Source organism: Notamacropus eugenii, chromosome 1 (genome assembly GCF_028372415.1).
Source record: "Notamacropus eugenii isolate mMacEug1 chromosome 1, mMacEug1.pri_v2, whole genome shotgun sequence".
Taxonomy (NCBI): Eukaryota; Metazoa; Chordata; class Mammalia; order Diprotodontia; family Macropodidae; genus Notamacropus; species Notamacropus eugenii.
Window position 1 is genome coordinate 186,416,664 of NC_092872.1, and position 23,550 is coordinate 186,440,213.

General features: G+C 39.5%; 1 protein-coding gene across 4 annotated transcripts in view; it reads right to left on the bottom strand.

Annotated features, from left to right (window-relative positions):
- Positions 1–20,651, bottom strand: part of SORCS1 (sortilin related VPS10 domain containing receptor 1) — a 750,254-nt gene extending 729,603 nt beyond the window's left edge. For 3 of the 4 annotated variants that reach the window (XM_072621775.1, XM_072621754.1, XM_072621746.1), the window contains exon 1: positions 19,729–20,651. In XM_072621775.1, the coding sequence (XP_072477876.1) occupies positions 19,729–20,346 (618 nt within the window). In that variant the 5' untranslated portion in view covers positions 20,347–20,651. The remainder of the gene's footprint in view (positions 1–19,728) is intronic. The other variant, XM_072621765.1, reaches the window with a different exon arrangement.
- Between the last annotated feature and the right edge of the window lie 2,899 nt (positions 20,652–23,550).

The window sequence follows — 23,550 nt, forward strand, 5'->3', positions numbered from 1 at the left end:
TGAGCTTATCTCTGTATAAAACATTTCATTTTCTTCCTCTCTGTCTTTATACAAATGGTCCCTCCACCTCTGAAATGCGCTCCCTTCTCTTTTTCATCTCGCAGGACCACTAGTTTTCTTCATATCATATTTCAGGTGACACTTCCTACTAAAATCTTTCTGTAGCTCAAATTATCTTGAAATGATATTCTATTTACTCACTTGCATTCTATTGTATAATGACTTCCCACCCCCATTAGCAAACTCTAAGGGGGCAAAGACTTTTTCTTCTTGTCTATCCCCAGTGCCTAGTAGAGTGCCTTCAGATGCTTGATAAATGTTTGCTGACTGCATTTGTATTATTAAACCTCCATAAGCTATCTCTCTAGCTGTCTGCTGAAACTGTTTTTTTCATTAAAAACAGAATGACTCTGCTGTCTTTACAAAATATTTACGTTCTAAGAAGGTGGTTCTTCCAAACAAGGTCCTGAGAGTAAGCGAAAATGGCTTGTTGAAAGGAACATAAATTCACAAACATTCAAATATTATCCAGAAAAAAAAAAAAGCTAGAACTTCCCTAAAAAGAAATATCTCTTTGATTAACATGCTTGAATGCTACTTCCTTAATTGTTATTTTTGTTTGTTCTTCCTTCCCTAAGAGGACCATGACATCAGGGAGGTGATGCCATGACATGCAAGTGAACTGGATTTAAGCGAGGGAGGGCTGGATAAAGTCACCAGGCAACACAATGTAATAAAAAATAATTAATAATTAATAAATTATTAAATTAATAAATAAATGTAATAAAAAAGATACATTCATATTAAAGGGCAGAAGACCTTGGGCAAGACACTTGTCCACTATAGCTCCCATCTGTAAATTGAAAAAGTTAGATTAGATGATATGTAAGGATCCCTTTCACATGTAACACTCTGGGATTTGATCATTTATGATACAGGGTTGAAACTTTTTACTTATTATAGTCACCTGGAAAATTCTAGCAGCAGCTAACTCAAAATATGCTTCTAGAGAAGTAGATAAAGAAGAATTTTTTACTTGTCAGAGTGATCTGCGTTCAGCCTATTATCAAAAATGCAGTCCTCTTCAATGTTGCAATGGAAACTCATCTCAACAGATAGGCTGTATGTTGAGCCTGGTGAGATTCTGGAATCAGAGGCCACTTTTCAATGTACCTCCTTGATTGATTAGTAAGAGATGTCTCCTTCATTTTGCTACAGGCAACCTTCACTTCCACCAACTATTCCATTCCCTAGGTAGAGAAATATGCAAGTTGTACTAAGACACATTTCTGCAAGTCCCTGTCACAAAATAGCAGGGTCTAATTTATTTGGGCCAAATATATGACTCCCTCCTTTTTCTCTCTCTGCAGGTCTAGTTTGAGATAATTCTCCAGAATCTCTGAATTGGGCAGCACAAATCAGGATAATAAATATTCCTGGGCCTCCTATCTTATGACATGCATCACAAACAATGACTTCCCTTTGGAAATGAATCAGAAAATGTTCCCATATTCCGTCCTGTAGAAGTAAGAAAACTGAGGTCAAGGGGCTACTAAACTTACCAATAGTGGAATAGGATAATGCCTATAGAAGGAAACTTCAAGTCCCCCTTCTGTCATTGCCAGACTTTCTTCAACAATGTGCACCTATAGCCTCCATTTAGACCACTAATCATCATATTTCCATTGGATATGGTTGGGGTCATCCCTACGGGATTCAGGGCCATAAGCAAAATACATAAAGTACCCTTATATCCCCTTTTCTTTTGCTTCCTTTACTCCCTTCCAATGTGTATCATTCAGGTGACACAAGGCTCATCTGAACAAAAAATACACCCTTGAATGGGGAAAGAAGTTAAAAAAAAAGTCAGGATAAGAAATGCAGAAAAATTCTCCTCAGAGGTCTAGCCACTTATTTCCCACTGCCTGCCCTGACACTTTCAACTTCAACTCAACATATCCAAAATAGAACTCATTATCTATCTCTCACCAATAATCTGTTCTGCTCCCAATTTCTCTATTTCTGTTAATGGCAGCACGATTCTCTGAGTCACTCAGGTTTCTAATCTCAGTCATCTTTGATTCCTCACTCCCTTCCACCACTGAATGCAACCCATTGACAAATCTTGTCAGTTTTACCTCCATATGTAATTCCCACTGAAACTATCTCAGTTCAATATCTCTTCTTACCTAGACTGTAGTTTTCCCCCTTCTCCATTCTATGTTTCATACTTCTACTCAAATAATCTTCCTTTTCTTGTAAAACAAAATTATCTTATATTATTGACATCTTTTATTTTTGTCACATGACTTCTTAACATATCTGTTTGCCTTCCATTATTTAGTGTGCTATTTGTTGTAGCGAAGATTTTAAAAGAAAGGTAGTAAAGGGAAGCAGTTCAGCAAAAATAGCACATTAACCATGTCTATGAGTATATGTGATATAGCCAGGTCCTGATTATCACCAATAATGAATCCACTGAACTGTTTATATGTATTTAAATTCTCACTGTTTCAAGTTATAATTATATAAATTATGGTAATTGGTTTCAGCCCATAGAAATATGCAGTGTGAATTTTTTTAAAATGTAACTACTTCAGAAGAATGCATTATTCATATTAATCTAGACCTAGTCATATTCTAAACCCATAGTACTCCACCTCTCAAAAAAAGGGAAAGAGGTATATTTTCTTAACTCTCCTGTGGAGCCAAGCTTGATCATTATAACTCCACAGTTTAAATTTTTTGTTCTTTCCACTTACACTGTTCTCCTCATTGTATATATAGTGTCTTCCTAGTTCTGCTTCTTTCACTTTGTATCAGTTCATGCATCTTTTCGTGTTTCTCTGAATTCTTCATATTCATCATTTCTTAGAGTGCAATAATATCCCATTAAACTGAATTACTAGAATTTATTTAACCATTTCTCCATCATTGGTGATTTACTTTGTTTTTAGCTCTTTACTAGCACACAAAAAAATGAAGCTGTGTATATTTGGTATACATGGGATCAGGATTTGTGCCCAAAGGTGGGATCTCGGACTCAAAGGATATGAACATTTTCATCACTTTGTTTAGCATCATTCCACATTAGTTTCCAGAATGAGTGGACCTAGTCACAGCTCCAGTAATAATGTATTAGTATTTATTTCTTTCCACATTTGAATTATTTCTGCAATTGAATCTTTGCAAATTTGCTAGGTGAAAGGTGAAATCTCAGAACTGTTCTGATATACAATTCTGTAGTTACTAGTTATCATACCCTTTGGTCACTTATTCACTGATAAAATGTCTCTTTGTCTGATATTTGCATATTAGTTAACTCTCCATATATCTTGGGTATTAAACCATTATCAAAGATACTTGATGTAAAGATTTTTCCCTAAGAAAGATTCCCTTCTTATCCTAGGCAAATTAACTTTTTTCTGGCAAAAAGTTTTCAATTTCATGTAATCGACAGTATCTATTTTATCTTTTGTGACCTGCTCTTTCCCTTGTGTGACTATTAACTTTCCCTCCAGTCATAGTTATAAAAAGTACCTGATCTTGATCCACTCTCTACTAATCCTTTTTTTTTTGGTTGTGTGACCACTTATAGTTGTCTCATTTGAATTTTGGGCATACTGTGGCATATAGAATGAGGTGATAGTTAACCTAAGTTCTGCCAATCTACTTTCCAGTTTTCCAATCAATTTTTGTCAAATAAAAAGTTATTTTCCAAATAGTTTATATTGTGCAGTTTATTTAAAAAAATAAATTGAGAACAAATATTTTTGATTCGTAGAATCAGGTTTAGATCTAGAAAGGACAACAGAGAACTGAGTCAAATTTACAAGAATAGAAGTCATTCCTCAATTGATAATGGTCGAAGGATATGAACAGGAAGGTTTCAGAGGAAGAAATTAAAGTTATCTATACTCATATGAAAAAATCCTCTAAACCACTATTGATTAAAGAAATGAAAATCAAAACAACTCTGAGGTACCACATCACGCCTATCAGATTGGCTAACAAAACAGAAAGATGACAAATGCTGGAGAAGATTTGAAAGAGCAACACTAATTCATTGCTGGAGCTGTGAGCTGATCCAACTATTCTGGAGAGCAATTTAGAACTATGCCCAAAGGGCCATAAAAATGTTCATACCCTCTGACCCAGCAATATCGCTTCTAGGGCTGTATCCCAAAGATACATATCTCCCAAAGGGATCATAAAAATGGGAAAAGGTCCCACATGCACAAAAATATTTATAGCAGCTCTTTTTGTGGTGGCCAACAACTGGAAATCGAGGGGATGCCCATCAATTGGGGAATGGCTGAACAAGTTGTGGTATATGAATGTAATGGAATACTATTGTGCTATAAGAAATAACAGATAGAGAGACTTCAGAAAAAGCTGGAAAGACTTATATGAACTGATGCTGAGTGAAATGAGAGATCAGGGGAACTATACACAGTAACAGCCACAGTCTGTGAGGTCTGTTTTTAATAGGCTTAGCCTTTCACAACAATACAAGGACCTAAAACATCTCCAAAGGACTCATGAGGCAAAATGTCATTCACATCCAGAGAAAGAACCATGGAGTCAGAATGAAGAATGAAGCAGACTATTTTCCTTTGTTATGTTTTGTTTTGTTTTTCTTATGGTTTCTCCCATTCGCTTCAATTCTTCTATGCAACATGACTAATGTGAAAATGTGTTTAATAGGAATGTATTGTAGAACACATATAAGATTGCATGTCATCTTGGGGAGGAACGGGGGAGAGAGGGGGAGAAAATTTGGAACTTATGGAAGTGATTGCTGAAAACTGAAAACAAATTAATAAACTGGGGAAAATAAACAAAGAATATTGTACCTCTTTCATTCATGCATTTATATATTCACTATTCATTTGTTCACTCATTCACTTATATAATCTGAAAACTATAGAACAGTGAACCTGATTGACTTCTGATTTGTGTTCATCCTTCATTACTTAAGAAGACCATGCCATCAGAGAAATGGTAACATGACTTGCACTTGACTTGTTTTGAGTGAGGGAGGGCTGTGCAGGTCACCAGCCTCACTTCTCCTCCAGAGCCATCTGAATCTAGTGACCAGATATTCATCAGGATGGCTGGAGATGACTCAGGATGCACTGGAAGACCTTGGGCCTTTTGGCAAAGATCTTTGCAGGTACTGTTAGGGTGAGGCAATGCCCATTCATTGAATAGGCCTGTTTAAGAAGTAGCCAGGGCATGGCTCCTTTAGTGAAGCCAAGAAAAAGAAAGACATCAGGCCGGGTGGGAAACAGCAACAGTTACTAATGAGAATCTCTCTAAAGCTAGGATGGTCCAGAGGAGCCCTTAGGTGGGGGCCCATTGGCATCCCAGCTTCAGAGTGCAGTAGACTTAAAGTTTTGGGACAGGACAGGACAAAGGGCAGGAGAGGGAAGGGGAAAAGAGGGGAGGGAAAGGAAGGAGCTAGTAAAACCCAAGTCAACTGGGCATATTTTGGCCATCCAAATTGACCTTCCTTTGGAGAGGAGAAGGAAGGGGAGGGTGATTTCTAGTAAAATTCTGCAGTATAGAATTAGAAGGATGGTTATCACACAGCTGGAGAAGGAAGTGGTGATAGCAAGCATCATCAAGAACGGTTCGTGCTGGACTAAATATCATTCCCTTTTAAACACTCTCCCTGGGCTAGTAGATCAAAGCACTGCTGTCAGTATAATTTACCTGTGCTTTATCAAAGAATTTGGCAAAGTTTCTCAAACCAGTCTTCTGGAAAAGATGTGGAGGTATGGGTTAGAATTTGAAACTAGTATAATTTGGGTTAGTACAGTTGGAAACTCGTTTAAATGTCTGGGCCCAAAGAGCAATTGTTAATGGATTAACTTCAAATTGAAAACAGGTCTCCAGTGCCCTAGAAATTGGTGCTTGACACAGTGTTGTTTAAGATTTTTATTAGTGACTTAAGAATATTAACAGCATTCTTATCAAATTTGCACACTTCAGAAATTTAGGACAGATAGCAAAACCAGCACGTGACAGAGTCAGGATTATGGGATCATGGATCTAGAGGTAAAAGGGACTTTGGAAGTCATAAGTCTATTTCCTCATGTTCAAGATGAGAAGCTGAGCCCAGAGAGAATAAGAAACTTGACCAGGCTCACACAGCTAGTAAATGTCTGAGTGGAGGTTTGAACTCAACTTCCTGATTTGCAATCTGTAGCCCTATCTTTTATACCGTGTTGTCTCTATAAAAGATTTGACAGACTATTTCATTAGGCTGAATCTAATGACACTGGATAAGAACAAATGTAAAGTTTTACACTTTTACACTTAAAAAAATCAGTTTTAAAAGTACAACATGAAGATTGCATGGCTGAACAACCATTTGATTGAAAAAGATCAGGGGATTTTAAAGTGGATGGCAGATTCAAAAAAACCTAGTATAATTTTGAAAGACAGTGTCTAGGTATTGGAAGGTACTCCAGTCATTCAAATTACATCAATTGTCCTGTGTTCAGTTCTGGAAGTTATTTTGTATGAAGGACTTAGACAAACTAAAGAATGTCCAGAAGACAATAAGCAGATTGGTGAAAGCCCTTGAGATAACAGCAAGTGAGAAACAGCTTGGGATGTTTCGTGTAAAAAAAGAGGATCTAGTGAGGACATGATTATTGCCGTATGCAAAGGGCTGTGATATGTGGAAGGATTCAGAGATGTTCTGTGTGTTCCCAGATGCCAGAACTAGGAAAAATAAGTAGAAAGGGCAAAAAGACAAATTTAGGCTTGGCATAAGAAGAGACTTCCCAACAATATCTAATAAGTATGATGGGCCATACTGAAAGGTAAAGGATTTTCCCATGCCACAAGTCTTCAGGCAAAGACTGATGACCTGCTTGTTGTCATACAAAGGATTTCTATTTGTGTATGGGTTGAACCCAGATGGCCTCTGAGAGGTGCCTTTCTACTTGAGAATCCTGTGATTCTGGGATGCTTCCTCGCTGACCCTTCCTGATCACTGAAAAGCACAAAAAATAAATAATGATGCTGAACCGGATGCCAAGAGAGATCTTTACATGCTAGCCAGTAATATGTTTGCATTTCTGAAGGGGCTTTGAGTTCTAGCAAGCACTTTTCTGACATAAACCCTGTGAAGTAAGTCAAATATAATGGTTCTCACTTAACACATGGCAGATCTCAAGCTTAGGAAATTCCACTGGTCTGTCCATATTTACACGGCTAGAAAGCACAGGAGTCAAGGCTCAAACCGAGGTCTTCTGACTTGGTCACCTGCATTCTTTTGACCATATTCTCACAAGATGAATTTCTCTTAATCCCTGGAAAGGAGAAAGTTACATGCCAGATATACGTGTCTCTTTGGCTGAATGAAGAGTTGTCTCTACCCTTCTGAACTTGTCCTCACAGTCATCTTCAACTGGGCTGCCTCAAGTAGAATTGATCCTTGCCCACAATGCACAGGGCCAGCTCACACCCTCACCTTCATGGATGGAGAGTTTCATTTTGTGAGTCAATGTTTGATCAGCTAATATGAGCACATATGCCCTTTAGTGAGACCGGTAAGTCATGAAAGCTTTTGGAAGTGTCAGGGTGACATAATTACCTACAAACTTAGTTTTTGTACAGTCACACAGAGGCTACTCAACAAAGCCACAGAGAAGAAGCCAACTGATGCATGTCAGGAAGAGAAAACACAGGAGGATTTTCTGTATTAAAGCAGCTTTGCAGAAACCAGGAGGCAAGAATATTTTCTGCAAACAGTGGGCTTAGGAGTAGGGTTAAGTGCATGAAGGTTCTAGATGTGGCCAATATAAGCTGTTTGTCCGACCTAGTTCATTTGATTGGAAATCAGTTTAAATGAGGCCAAGGTTGGGAGGTCAGTTTCTATTACCAGTCAGTTCGATTTGCCCTGAGAAATACTCTACTCAAACACAAATCATTCACTGAGTACTAACCATGTTCAGTGTTCTCTGCTAGATACAGTGGGATGTGTGTGTATATACATAGTATAATGTGTACGTATATGGACAGATTAAAAATCTGGGCATGTATGTATATATATGCATGCATACTATATATAAATATGTCTATTGTACATATATTATTCAATATTTATCAATGTCTATATACAAGTATATTTATCCTGTATGTAAATGAATGCATATTATATATAAATATGTAATATTTATATATTATTAATATGTTTGCTATCTAATGGAGCTCTCCAAAGGACCTTAGAAATCATCTTATCCACACATACAAGAAATGCACACCATACATACATCTGCCTACTGGATATACATGCATGCATATACACATGTTCATATAAGTATATGTACACACATGTATATTTGCATGCATGAATGCATATATATGCCTCATGGCACCTGGAAGATACATATGTATATGTATATGTACACATATACTGTGTGTGTGTGTGTGTGTGTGTGTGTGTGTGTATCCTTGAGGGCAAACAAAAAGGCACCAAGATATATCTGAAAAAACACTGGGTTTGAGTTTTAATTTGATACTAACTAGGGCTGTTACCTCCATCTTTCTGGGTCTCAGTTTTCTCATTTGTAAAATAAAGGCAAGGATGATCAGAGATCCTTAGATAGCAAAAAATACTAATCATACTTAGATATCATAGATCTACATGTCACATATGTATACAAACACACATATTTATAAATATATATTCATGCATACATAGGATAAATATTGTTGATGGATGGGGTTGTCTGGATCTGTGAATTCATTGGCATCAGGAACTTCCTACATGATAACTCCATCTATCTTGGCAGATCAGCAACAATTTTGTAACTTATAGTCTTACAGGACTACCTGGGACAACAAAGGGTTAATCAATTTTGCCACTTTGACACAGCTAATATGTCACAGGATCATAAATCAAGAGCAAGAAGGGACCTTAGAGGCCATCTAATTCAATCCCTTCATTTTATCAGTGGCAAGATTTCAACCAGGTCTTCTTGACTCCAAGGCTGACCCTCTATTAACCATGCCACACTTCATGTCAATGTGACAGGTGCCAAAAGTGTGATTGGTACTATAACAAATGCTATTGAATAACTGTTACTGTAGTCTGAAGACTCAGACTGCATCCAAAACCATAGCACACCCCTTGCAAACATGTGTCCTTGGTTAAAGGAAGGGATCAATGCAGGAATGTGGATGACTCCATTTAACACTTTTACCATGACTGGAAGAATCAAAGCTCCTATTTTGATGGTTGATTAAGAATACCGCCTTTATACACAATACAGAACACATAGAAAATCAGTCATCATTCCCACCATTTGAGGTGGTCACTAATAAGATTTCCCCAATCTCAACAGAAGAAGTAATGAGAGTACTTCTGATTAAAAGCATGGCACGAAGTGAGGTAGAGGTAAAGATTGGTTGGGTAAGAGTCTTTTCTTTCAACCCTTGCCAGGAGCAAGAGGACTTATGGTGTGTGATTTTGTGTTCCAGTAGTGTATGCTGCTCTGGCTAGGTAAAAATGACTAAAGCCATCAATCCTTTTTGCTCCAGGGCATGAGATGATTAGTTGATTTTCTGATAACAAGATTCTTATTAGCACTTTCTTTAAAAGGGTGTACAAGCTGTTCAGGTTGATGGTTCCAGGGTCATTAGGCAGCAAAGAAGAAACCAAATGCCATAACCCACTCATCTTCCACCAGTAACAAGCCTGAGATGATATATGTTAATAACTCCAGGTCAGCCACTTGGAGAGATGGACAGAGGTCACAGCTTTGAAAGAGCTATAGAATGGGACAGCTTCTCATCCTGCCAGCCTAACAGGTGAGTGACCTGAGACTATGGAAGTTGACAGCCCAGAATCAGCTCTATTTGTACCAGAAAGTCTTCTTGTCAGCCTTCAGCATCCACTGGGGGAGAACCATTACCTCCCAAAAGTCATGTTCAATAAACCCCTGTCTACAAGTCTGCAGTCTATTTGGAAAAGAGGAGATTTCCCTGGTCACTAGAATATTTTGGGCAAGTCATTTCTGCCTGAGGCTTGAATTTTTTCATCAGAAAAATGAGGGGTGTGGACTGGCACACAGTATATATTTAATAAATACTTATTGATTGAATTTACGATTTCTGGCTCTGTTCTATGAACTTTCATTCCAAAAGAAGTTGGGGGTGGGCAGATGGAGAGGAAGAAAAGGAGGTAGCTAAGGCTAAAAAGCAATCAGTATCAACGAGTAAATTAAGCCCCCCCTTACCCAACTCTATTTAAATCCTAAAGATTGGTCTTGACCTTTTTGTGACCTTTCTTCTCAGCTAAGTCAAGGCAGGAGTGTTCCTTCTCCTCTATATTCTATTCCTTAAGGCTATCCTGGACATTCCCTTTAAACAGGATATACTTGCATACAAATACTAGATGGAGGTAGGGGAAAAGGGTACAATGCTCCACTAGTAAGACCCTGGACATTGTTGTTAACTCCAGAAACCTTTAGGATGTATTGGAGAGCTGTCAGAACATTTTGTATCTTTTGCAAAATCCCACAATCTTCCTATGAGTAGATGGTAAATCATTTCCATTTTTTGTTGTTGTTCAGTCATTTCAGTCTTGTCTAACTACTTGTGATCCCATTTGGGATTTTCTTAGTGAAGATATTGTAGTGTTTTGCCATTTCCTTTTCCAGTTCATTTTACAGATGAGGAAACTGAGGCAAACAGGGTGAAGTGACTGAGGATGTAAAGTAGTAAGTGTCTGAGGATGGATTTGAATTTAGGTCATCCTGACTCCAGACCTGGAAGCTGTATCCACTGAGCCACCTATCTTCCCTTGTTTGCATTTTACAAAGGGAATCATCTGTGCCTTCATCTGACAAGTACTTTTTGAGAGCCCTGTATGTTGAGGCCCTTGGGCTGAGCTCTGTAGGAGATTGGAAGGATTAACTTATGGTTCCTGCCCTTATGGAGACTACAGTCTACTAAATTTCATGCTACGTAGCTTGTCTCAGGCTAAACTGCTTGTTCAAAAATCCCAGAACAAGTCATTAGAGCAGCTGCGGAAAGGCCTCAGGAGGCCCAGGCCCACAACCTTTCCCAAAATGACCAGCACGGTAACACAAATCTAGGTCAAATTATGAGAGCTCGATGTCTGTCAAACAGGTCTCTCTTATCCCACCAGAGAATGTGAACTCCTGAGTTCATTTCACTGTTGTCTTGATTGATTCTTCTCATCTTTGTATGGATACTTGCAGGATCTAGCAAGTTTATAGCCTTTCTTGGTCAATGTTTCCTGATTTGAAATGAATCATAGATTTAAAGAAACAGAGCAAGTAGGGATCATCTAATCTACTATCTTGACTATGCAGATGAGAAACTGAGGGTCAGAGATGTTAGGAGACTTATTCAAAGTCACCCAATGACTAGGTAGCAAATTGTGAATTACAACCCCAGGGATGGCTCATTAGGGTCCATGATCTCTTCATTGTCCCTCGCTGAAGGGCAAGACGGCCATGGGCTCTTACAAGAATTCACAGACCTCAGAGATGGAAGACAACAGTCTTGGGATCTCATTGCATCCTTTCCACTAAACTGCTGAAGATCTCAAAGCCCACTTGCTCTACCTTAGATAAGGGAGTTAACTATAACATGAGGTAATACAGTATAATCGATACAGATCCAACCTTGGAATTCAGGAGATGTGAGTTAAAATACTGCATCTGGCACATGCTATGACCATGGAAGTCATTTATCCTGTCAATGCCGCAAGCAACTCCAAAGGGTTTGTGTATTGGAATCAGTGCAGGGGAGTTTCCCAAACTTAAGAATTCACAAGTGTATGTAAAAATCAATCAATCAATCAATCAACCATGATGAGGTAGGCTGAAGGTAAGGATGACAATCAAACAATGCTTGCAAAATTAAGAGTGCTCTAAAAATTTGGGAATATAACATTCCAGAACTCTGAAAACCCCAAAATATTCCCTTTTTAAATACACTTTAAGATTTATGTAGGGTTGTTTGTTTGTTTTCCCACGGAGCAATTCTTTGCCTACCCTTTGCCCATTCCTTTATAAACCAGCACAGTGAGATTCCCCCTTTATTTTTGTTTGCATCATTTGTATATAATATCCACCCATTTTGAGCAGAGAAGCACATGGTTCCTTGGGGTGACCATTACATTCCCCCTGGGATTGACTCATTCACAAGCCAACAGAACCTCTTTTCTTTTTTCTCTCTCAGTAGCCGCAGGAAAGCTGTTCAGCAATCGCTTCCTGTCAGCAAATACAGGTATATTTTCTGTACTTCCCAGCCAGAAAAATATAGCAGTAATTGAAATACACACAAAGACAGAACAAATATTTTGTATATGATGTTTGAAGACATAAAACCAACAAGCAGAGTGAGAGAAGTGAATCCACAGCCTGAACAGAATTTCTGATGCTCTCACTGACCAGATGCTTATTAAATAGAAAAAAATCCACTTTTGAAGACAGATCATCTTTGTGGAAAGAAGTCAAGACAAAACAAAGCAATTATTTCACCTGCTAAAATTTAAAAGTGCAAACACTGGATTTCACAAATTTTAAATTATGATGCAGGTAGTGTTTTTTTTTACTTTTCTCAATGACTTTGGGTCATACTCATACTATTATTCAAATGTGAAGGAAAGTATTTTTTCTCTGGTATTTGAGAATATTTTTGAGGCATTTGAATTTTTTAGATCCTATATAAATGTAGTCTTCATTTGACATGAGAAAATCCAAAGATATCACACATTATGACTTATTATTTCTAACTTCCACATCTTTCTCTAGGCTGTTTCTTCTACCTGGAATGTTCTGCATATCCCTACTGCTGTCTATCAAAGTCCTATCCATCTTTCAGTGCTTTAAGAGAGGCAGAGTTATGTAAAAAAAAAAAAAAAAAGACTGTTAGACTAGGGGTCAAGAGAGATAAAGGGTTCAAAACTTATTTCAAACACTAGCTGTAGGATCACACATAAATCATTTCATCTCTCTGGATGAGTTTCCTTATCAGTAAAATGGACCAATACTACTTACACTCCCTACCTAAAGGAGTTTTATAGGAAAATGTGCTTTTGTAAACTCTAATGCATGATAGAATTGGTACTTATTATTATTAAGGCTCACCTTAAAAAAATAACACCTCCTTCATGAAGCCTTCCCTGATTACCCCATGTAGGGACTACTGCCCCCATCCTCTGAACCTGTAGTTCTTGTTTTCTATAAAATGGAAATGTTTGGTATAGTTATTATCTGTGTAGGCATCTTGTTTTCCCAATGAGACTACAAGTCTCTTACAGACAGGGAATAAACCTCATATATCTTTGGTTCATTCTCCCATGCTTTGAAGAGCACTTTGACACATAGACAGTAGGTAGAAATGTATGGAAAACAAAAATGTATGTGATCTTCACGAATAAGCAAAGATAGTCCAGGAGCTTTGGTGACTCTTCTTACAGGATTTTCACATGTTCTACAGATTTTAAAAAAAGAAAAATAATACCTCTCAATGTATTCATTCACAAAAATAATGCATCTAAAACTGAAAGCAACCTTGAATGACATGTAATACAACAGCTTCACTTTACCAGTGAAGAAACGGAGGGCCACAGAAGTTAAGGAACTCACCAAAAGTCACATGGGTAGTATGCATCAAAGGTGAGGTTCAAATTCAGGCCCTTTCAGAGTCACTGCAGTTTCCATATATCATGTTGTTTTTATCCCAAAACATCATTTTCCAAATGCTAGGCCAAGGCAACTTTTTATATGAAATACTCTTACTTGTTAAAATCCATGAGTGCTCCTTCTCCTTATAACCTCTTGCTCTCTCATATGCATGGTCTCCCAAATCCCTATTCCTGTTCCCTGACTGTTGAGAGTCACTATAATAAGGCTACAAAGAATCAAGGAATCTAAGGCAGACAAGTTTTATTTTTTACTAGGTTACAGTAAACTTTGGTTTAGGAAATGCTGGTCTTACAGTTTTGGGTTTTTTTACATTTTGATGACACATTACAGTTTTCAAAGTATTTTCACATGCATGATCTCATCTGGTATGCCATACAACCTTAAGAATTAGTCAAAAGAGGGTAATAATTGTAAAATAGGTTAAGGGACTTGCCCAAGGTCATGCAGCTAGTAAATGAAAGAACCAACTCTAACCTGAATCCTTTCACTACAAATCCACCTAGCAAGCTGCCTCTATTTGATGTTATTAAACATGGAAGAGACACTTTTGTTCCATTCTTAAGATAAAGGGTTTTATCTCCAGAGATAACATTTCTTTTTTAAAGCAAATTATATGGAGATGAATGGTAACAGGTCAAAAAAGTTCTACTGCTTTTTGCCTACAAATTCACAAAGACAGATTTAAACCAAATGCAACCTAATACCTTATGATTATCTTGGCTCTCTGCCAACAGAAATTCATTCAAATAGAAAAATACAGAGTATAATGCAGAGACACACATACCAATTATAAAAGACTTGCCCACTACCAAGTTAGGGATATCCTTAAAAATTGGACATGTTTGCTTAAGGCATTAACACGCAGTATTTCAGAACTGGAATGGGGTATGAAGAATTATGAGTTGACCACTAAGGTCATAGGACTAAAAGATTATATGAGCTTATAAATAAGAAGTGATCCCTACCCTCAGTTTAGCTTTTGGAAATAATGCATGAGCCCAAATAACTACATCACAAGTTATAATGTGGAAATACAAGAAGAGAGCTGCTTCCTCTTCCCAGTTAAAGGAAGTCTGGGAGAAAAGTGCTCTGTAAACTCAGACACAAGGTAGAATTCTTACTTACCACTATTAAGGCTCAGCTTAAAAATACCACCTTCATAAAACTTTTCCTAATCCCTCCTTGCTGGACTTACTCTCCCCATCCTCTGAACTTTCTATAACATGAAAATGCCCTGCCTCGTAGTTATTTGTAAATACATCTTGTTTCCCTAATGGGGAAATATTTTAGAGACTCTGCCTACAGAAATTTCTACCTATAGGAATTCATTCAAATAGAAAAGTAGAAAGTATAATACAGAGACACACAAACCAATTATAAAAGACATCCATCTAGAAGTGATCTCTCCTTTAAAAAAAAGTATTTGAAATTCACACCTTTAGGGTTTCAAAAGCATTTTATATACATTGTCTTATTTGAGGCTCCCAATAACCTCAACAGATAGCCACTACAAGTGATTCCATCTCCTTTTTACAGATGAGGACATTGAAAGTCCAAGAAGTAAAATATAACTTGCCAGTCTAAAGTCAGATAGCCATAAAGTATCATAAGAGGAGATCCAAATCCTGGGTTTGCTGACTCACATCCAACACCCTACCCTTCACCCCTTGCTGTCTTCTAATTTCATAGCACTTCATCCTTCTCTAATGCACTTATCACATTGACATTTTCACTATATATTTTTTCAAAGATACTTCTAATCCTAGTGGATTAGTCTAAGTGGCTGTGTTATATGTGGGGCGGGGTAGTGGGTGTGGGAGTATATTTTTGTATCTTTACCAGTCTTTAGCATAGGAAATTGACCAAAAATTATCTGTTGAATGAAAGAGACATAAGAGGTGTAACATACTCTAGGAAAAGGAGAAAGAAGACATCACTTCAGCTTCAAGAAGTTGAGAAGGTCAAGGAAGTCTTCACAAAAGAAACAAGCATCGGACTGATCCTCAAACAGTGTCTTGAAATTAAAAAGATAGAACTAAACAGAAGGACTTTGGAGTCAGAGGGAATGATGTGAACAAAGGCAAGGAGGTGGGAAAATCTAGTGCATGATAGGGTAACAATAATCAAGTCTACTCTGGCTCAAACATATGCGTGAGAAGGGTCTAGTGAAAAATACGATCAGTTTGGTAAGTCCAAGGACAGATAAAGTCAGAAGAATCAGTGGAAGAGATTCACACTCTTAGCAGGACAATGTTAAGTAGGCTATAAATAGAAGTCAACAGAATAATGGACAAAATTTGCAAAAGTTACAATCTCTCGTAAAATAAAAAATAAGTATCACCAATGTGAGAAAATAAAGCTAATGAAATATTTAAATTAACTCTAGAATAAAAATGTGAAATGAAAATAATAATGCTCACCACCTCCCTAACCAGACTGCAGTAACAATTAATGAAGTATCACAGCTGTAGTATCCTGGAACTCCTTGGATATAAGGAGATCATATGTATATACATATGTATAGTGGAAACATACATTATATATTAACATATTGAGTATTACCATATAAAATTAGATCAAGGCACAGCATGTCTAAGATGAGTAGGGCAGAAGCAATGTGTTCTTGCTTACAGTATCAGGCTCATGACAGTGATTCATACCCAGCTCCTTTCATGCCAAAGAATCCCAAGGTGTTCCACGAACTTTAGCAACAGCTTTTCCTAAACCACAGCTGCAGTGTACAGGGGAGAACATCACTCCCACAGATGAGCTGAAACTGTTACCTGCTCCAAACTACGCCCAGAGCCCATCTTTGGAAGGAGTAGGAGGGAAAGGGGAAGCATGAGAACCAGAGAAGGCTCCTGAGAAGTTTGACAGGCGGCCTATAATTACCATAAATTTGCACCTCTAATACTGGCATTACAGTAATCAGCCCCCTTCTTGGCAAAGGTTTCTAGCTAAAGGTTAAGCAGTTTTCAAGGTATGTGTTGCATGTAGCAATGAAGAATGGGAAAACAAATTTATACGCTAGGCATTTAGAAGTAGGCATGGGGTAAAGGATGGAGTGCTGAGTTTGGGGACCAGAAGATCTCTGTTTGAATCCTGCCTTGGACACTTAACAGCTACATTATGACCTTGAACAAATATTTTAGTCTCTCAGCCTCAGTTTCCTCATCTATAAATAGCACTTACCTGAAAGGGTTGCAGTGAGAATCAAATGAGATAATGTTTATGAAGTACCTCACCATACATAGAGTGATAATCTAAACATTAGCTATTATTACATGTATACAATTATCAGTGATCACCCATATATTTATCTCAAATTGATATTAATAGTTTCATTACTGAGTGAAACAGGCTGACTTGTATGTACATACATATATACACATGTTTCACTCAGTAGTGTGTATATCTATGTGCATATATGTACATATGTATATATACATATATGTACATCTTCCCATGTAAATGATCTCTTTAAGTGGAGCACTGATAAGATCACAAAGCCAGAAGAGAATTTAGAGGTCATCTAATCTAATCCCTTCATTTTTACAAATAAGGAAAACAAAGCTCAGAAAGTCAAATAATTTGCCATAGGTCACAGAGGTAATAAATGGCAAAGCTTGAACTCAAGCTTTTCAGCTGCAAATCCAGCGCTCTTTGAATTCCACACAGACCCTCCTCTTCTAAACAGTAATGACTAAGGACTATGCTTTTTTCTTGCTTCCCAAGTTCCTTCTCAAGTTGGCTGTTTCTCCAGAGACAAAACATTTAAAGGGCAGGAGTGGATAACTAGGTAGCTGTGTATGGTCAAACATTCAGCAGTCATATCCCATAGTACCAACTGAAACATTTCAAAAGGTTTTGCATACTACCCTTCCAAATCACTAGCACAGCTAAGCCCTGCTGAGTTGTATCCATGGGCAAGGAAAGAAAAGCAGCCCTATGGGTCTCAACTATATAGACATAAATGATCATGGGGTGCTTCTTAAATGGAAAGTATCTTATTTGCCAAGGAAATACCCATCTCACTCTTTCCAAGACCTTTTGAGAGATGAGCTAAAGCAAGGGTTTAATTGGTAAGTGATATTTTACGGCTTGGATAACAGTAAAAGCCAGAAATATTTCAAGTCAAAAGTCTTTTGCTTCCCAGTGCGACAAGACCTACATGTCTGATGTATTTAAAACCTGCCTTTAAAGCCAAAAGCTTTTTCTTAATCACTTAAAGCACTGGGAAAGTTATTCCAACAGTTTAAGACTCAAGTTCAAATGGTGGGGGTGGGGGGGAAGATGGGGCAGTACTTTAAGTGGTTATGACATGAAAGATCCAAGAGTTTAGGTGTAAGGAATAGGACAAAAGTGCACAGAATATGAATGGAAGTAATTTCTTTGATCAGATAATTGAAGAAGTTTCTCAAACCTTGATAAAATTAGCCCCTTTCATACAGGCTGAATTCCAAGAAAAATCCTGTGGATGTTTGAATGACAACTATGATCAACACCATTTTTTAAAATTCCTCATTTACCTAAAGGTATACTAAAGGAATTAACATTTTAAAATAATGGCTTTCTGGATACAAACAACTCCTCTCATTAGGAACTGACAATGTGTACTGCTGCGTAAGTGACAAGGCTCTGGAACAATTTTAGCTAATATTACTTTACGATGGAAAATATCATGAAGAGTACTAGGCTGAAAAATCAGTATGTAGTATGAACAATAAAATCTCATATTTCTGACTGAATAATCTTTTCCACTTCCCATGCTTAGTTTTAATACTTCCCTGTCTGCTTTATGACAGCCTATAGAACTTTCCTTACTTTTTTTATTTCTTTAGCTCTTCACAATTCCTTTTTTCTGTTACTATTTCCAAGTTCCATTTAAACTTGAGCAGCATCCAGCACCCTTCACTTCAAAAGAGGTAGCATTTGTACAAAAAGGGAAATCAGTTTTGTTTTTGCTTGTTTTTGCTCTTTTTTTAAAATCAATCTCCATCCCCTAGCTAGAAGAAGTGTTGCAAGGAGGAGTCCCCCTGCCGCCGATTCTCCCTACCTTCGACTATTTTCCCTTGCACCCACAAAATGGGTTTCTGCATTTGCTCTTATTCATCAGAGGTAAAGCAAAGGAAGCAAGAACAGGGGAGTTGTTGTAACTGCTGTGTCTGATCTTCCTGGGACCAGGAAGTACTAGACTAGAACAACCATTCATTCACATGCTGGAAAACCCCGAACTCTGACAACACACACGCGGATGTTGTTAGGGGATGCTGGAGTGTTCTCCCTGAAACATGCATCCGCTTGTTCCCAAGAAACAGGAATACATTAAGGGCACCAGCTTGCCACTGCAGTCCTTCAGAGGATGGGGGAAATGAGGAAGGCACAGGGCTCCATACCACGGATATTCTACACCTAAAGACTTTTCTGTCTCATACTCTAAGCCCTTAACTAAATCTTGCAAATAAAGGACCAGACATTTCAAGCTGCCTGAAAATTTAACCCTTCACTTTCCATGTTCCTAATACTTTAAAAAAATGCTATTATCTGCCTGGTCACAGTCTTCATTACCATAAATTGGGGGCAGGGGAGGCCGGAACATAGTTTATCTGAACTGCAAGTGCTTTAGAAAATTTCAGCATTCAGAGACGCTCACTAGATTGCTTGTGGGGGGGAAAGGCGGAAGGGTTAACAGGAGGTATTATTACTCCTGGGTTTAAAAAATGGGGGAGGGAGAGGGAGAAGGAGAGGAGAAAAACTGATGGTCAATGGCATCCTAAATTCAGAAGCCCTCCACCCTTCCAGTTTCTTCTCATTCCCTCTGCCTGTTTTAACCATTGCCTTCTCGGCTCTGGGCTCCAGGGACGTCCCCCAATTACCAGGAAGGGACCTTCACACAGACACATACACACACACATACACACACACACACACACACACACACACACACACACACACACACACACACACACACACCCCACCCCCATACATTCTCCCCGGAGGCTTGGCCTCCTCTGCTACTCACGCTGCTGTTGTGACCTGACCAGTGGACCATGGCTTGGTTGTGTGCTGAGTCCCCGGTCAGCGCAAACGTGGTACTTGTCAGTCTCAGCTCCTCCAGCCGGAATCGGGTTGCTTTGCCAGGCTCCCGCTGCCCTCCATCCCCCGGCTGCCCCCTTGGGCGCCTGCCCTCGCTGTTGTCCCGATCTTCCTTTCCCTGTTCCATCTCACTCCGTCTCCTCCGGATAGAGCGAAATCCTCCGGCCCCGCTGTCACCGCCTGGGACCCTCTCGAGGGAAAGAGCCCTGTCCCCGGGGGCCACTGTAAACACCGGGCGACGGGGGAATGGCATGGGAGCCGGGGGCGCTCTACTCGGCTTGGCAGGAGCCCCGGAGCGCCGCTGCTCCCCAGGAACAGCCGCCGGCCCCAGCTTCTCTTGGGGCCCCAGAGGGGGTGTCCCAGCTCGAGCTGGTGTCCAGCGCTGGGCCGATCCGGGGGACGGTGGAGGGCAACAGGAGCCGCCCCCGCCGCCGCCCCCGCCACAGGCGCCCCGGGCGCAGAGAAGCAAGATCCCGGTGCGGGCGAGGAGCGCTCCGAGCCGGGTAGGAGAGCCGCCGCCGCCGCCGCCGCCAACTTTTCTCATCTCTGGAGCTGAGCAGACAAGAGAAGAGGGTCCCGGACGGGGAGTGGAAGTAGAGGGGTCGCCTCTGGTCTGGTATTAAGGGGACTCAGGACCCCAACTCCATCCAAGTTGGGCCAGTTGGGGGCAGGAAGACCGAGGCAGAGAGGGCGACGGGGCAGGTGTAGCTGGTTCCCGAGGCTGGGCTAGTGCCGCCGAGCGCAGTTTTTGACAGAGGAGCCGCCGCCACACGGGGGTGGAGCTGAACTGAAGTCAGAGGCAGAGGGGTAGCTGGCTGGCTGGCTGGTCGGCGAAGTGGGGGGAGCTGCGGGGGGCTCCCGGCCGCCCAGCGTGCTGCTGTCCAATCTCCCTGGCAGTGCGCTGTCCAGCGCTGCGCCGCGCTGCTGCTCCAAGCTGCGCTTTGGCGATCCCAGGCGCCCTGCACAGGCTGAGCTGCCACCGAACCTCCCGCTCCTGAGCGCTAGCTGCCCACTCCCAGCGCTCTCCTCACTCGCCCAGCCCCCTCAGAGGCTTGCCCACGCTGCCCTTTCCGCGGGGGCTGCCGGCCTCAAGCTATTGACACTTTTGTCGTGAATGTTCTCTCCACTCCCCCACTTGTTTTCTTCTAGTTTTTTTTTTTTCCAGTCGGAAGGCTTTCCCGAGGCCACGAGGCCAGCAGTTTTCCTCCTCTGTCAGCAAGCTAGTACCTTTACCTGACCCATTGCACAGCTCTGAAGACTGTCAGGGAAGAGAGCTGAAAGGAAAAATGTTAATCAGTGATTGATTGACGTCGTCATTTTTTAAAAAGGTAGAGTCATACAGCTAGGGCTAGTACTAAGGGCCATTTAGTCCTTTTCAAAGAATTAGAGAATCTGAGAGCTCCAGAGCCCTTAGAGATCATATCACCTATCAATCAATCAACATGTATTAAGCGCCTACTATATGATAGACACTGTGGTGTAATTCAATTGCTGTCTACATTTTGCAGAGAGGGTAACTGAGGCCTAGGGTAGAGGTAACTTGTCCAGGGGTTACACTGTGAACTTCTGGCATATCCAAGGTTAGAATTAAGGTTTTCATTTCAGGTACTTTTTCCATTATCCTAAACTGCCTGGGTTTGTAGTCTAAATTCCTGAATTACAAAAGTCAAGAAGCTTTATCAGTCATTGTGCTAGTAAGGAAATACTGGGAGGAAGAGGGAGAAAAAGAGAGAAGAAGAAAGACAGAGAGAGAGAGAAAGAGAGAGAGAGAGAGAGAGAGGAGAAGAAAGAAGAAAAAAGGAAAGAAGGAAGGTACAAAGAAAGTGAGGGAGAAAAGAAGAAAGGGAGAGACACAGAGAAAGAAAGAAAAAAGAGGAGAAAGAGAAAGAAAGAAAGAAAGAAAGAGGGAGGGAGGGAGAAAGAGAGGGAAGGGAAAAGAAAGGTAAAGATAGTCCTTGCCCTCAAAGAATCTCCATTCCAATAAAGAAGACAATGTTCACACAACCACATACAAATCAGCTAAATACAGGATAAATTAGAGACAGTCTCAGCAGAATGAAAAGGCACTGGGAAAGGCTTCTTGAAGAAGACTGGATTTTAGTTGTGTTGAAGGGAAATCATGAGGTAGAGGTGAAGAGGGAAGGCATTCCAAATTTGGGGAGTGGGGGTGAGTAGTGAAAATGAACTGAGATAGAAAATGGAGTACCATGTACAAAGAAGAGCAAGGCTGAATCATAGAGGAAGGGAGGGGAGTAAAGAAAATGGAAAAGATAGAAAGGGGAAAGGTTATGAAGGATTTTAAAAGCTAAAGAAAATACATTGTTTGTTCTTGAAAATAATAGGCAACCAATTGAATAGGGAGGGGTGACCTGGTAAAACTTGAAAATCCCAGCCCTGCCATTATTAGCTGTATGATTTTGGGGAAGTCATTTCATTTCTCTTAATCTCAGTTTCCTCTTTAGTAAAATAAATTAGTTGGGCCAGATGTTAGCTAAAGTCCTTTCCAACTCTCCCAGTACTCTTTAATTTGGTGTGCCTCCAATTCCACACATATTTATTGAGTTTGTGCTATACACAAGACCATACAGAGATGAAAAATGCATAATCCTTACTCTCAAAGAAATGATAGGTTAGTAGGGAAGGTATTCTCTGAATACTTCAGACACTTAAGTATAACCCTAGGTGGAATGGCTGTCCTAAGGGAGGTACAAAGAAAATGTTCTAGGGCCTCAGAGAAGAGAGGAGAAAGTTTCCTGAAAGACAAACCAGATTCCTCATTGCCCTAGTTTATACTTTATACTTTGGTATTTCATTACATTCAACACAGCGGATTTGTCATAATCTGTTTAGTATTGCTCTCTGATTAAGATATCAAATTAGAAAATTTTGGATCTGAAGGGAACCTTAGAGGTCCTCTAGTTCAAACCAGAATTAGAGGTCTTCTACTTCAAGTCCAGGGGTGTTTTGAAATGTTTATTCAATGTAGATTGGCTTTCCAACAAGATTTTAAATTAGTTTGGAACCACATAGCCATCTTGTAGGTCATAAACCTTCTATGGTCTTAGGCATTAGAGCTAGAGACTTAGGATTCCAGTACCAAATATTCTCACTAACCTTCTGTATAAACAGGTACCAAAAAGACCTTTAAATGGGTCCCTTTACCTCTCTGGGTCTCAGTTTCCTCAAGTACAAAGGCATGAAATTGAAAAGACTTCTAAGGTCCCTTCAGTCTCTCTTAATACTAGTCAATTCAATCCAGTAAATGTTTACTAAATCCTATGGTATTCTTATACACTGTCATAGAAGGTCAAGGAAAGGAGATTGAGACAATCTCTGCCCTCAGTAGTTTATAATTTAAATGTCTATTACTAGGACTCCATGAATCTTTGAAGACACTTTATAAGTTTAAAATGCCAAAGAAGAGAATATCTTTTAATTAGATTTGAAGCATCAGGAGGGTTGAACATCTTATATCTCTTTTATAGGTCTACAGTACTGAATGAAAGGCTGAAGTAAGAGGAGGAATTCAATAAATACTTGTGGAATGAAAGGATGAATGATTGAATGTCATTTGTCACTATGCCATGATAATAATTTCAATGATCACAATGGTGATTACAATGCCAGAGCCGTGCTCTATAAATGGCCTTCTGGTTTATCAAATATCACTTTTTATTCTTCTGTAAATAAACTGTTTCTGATGAGGCCCAGGTTAGACCGCAACTTCTTTGACAAATAGTGTCATGGG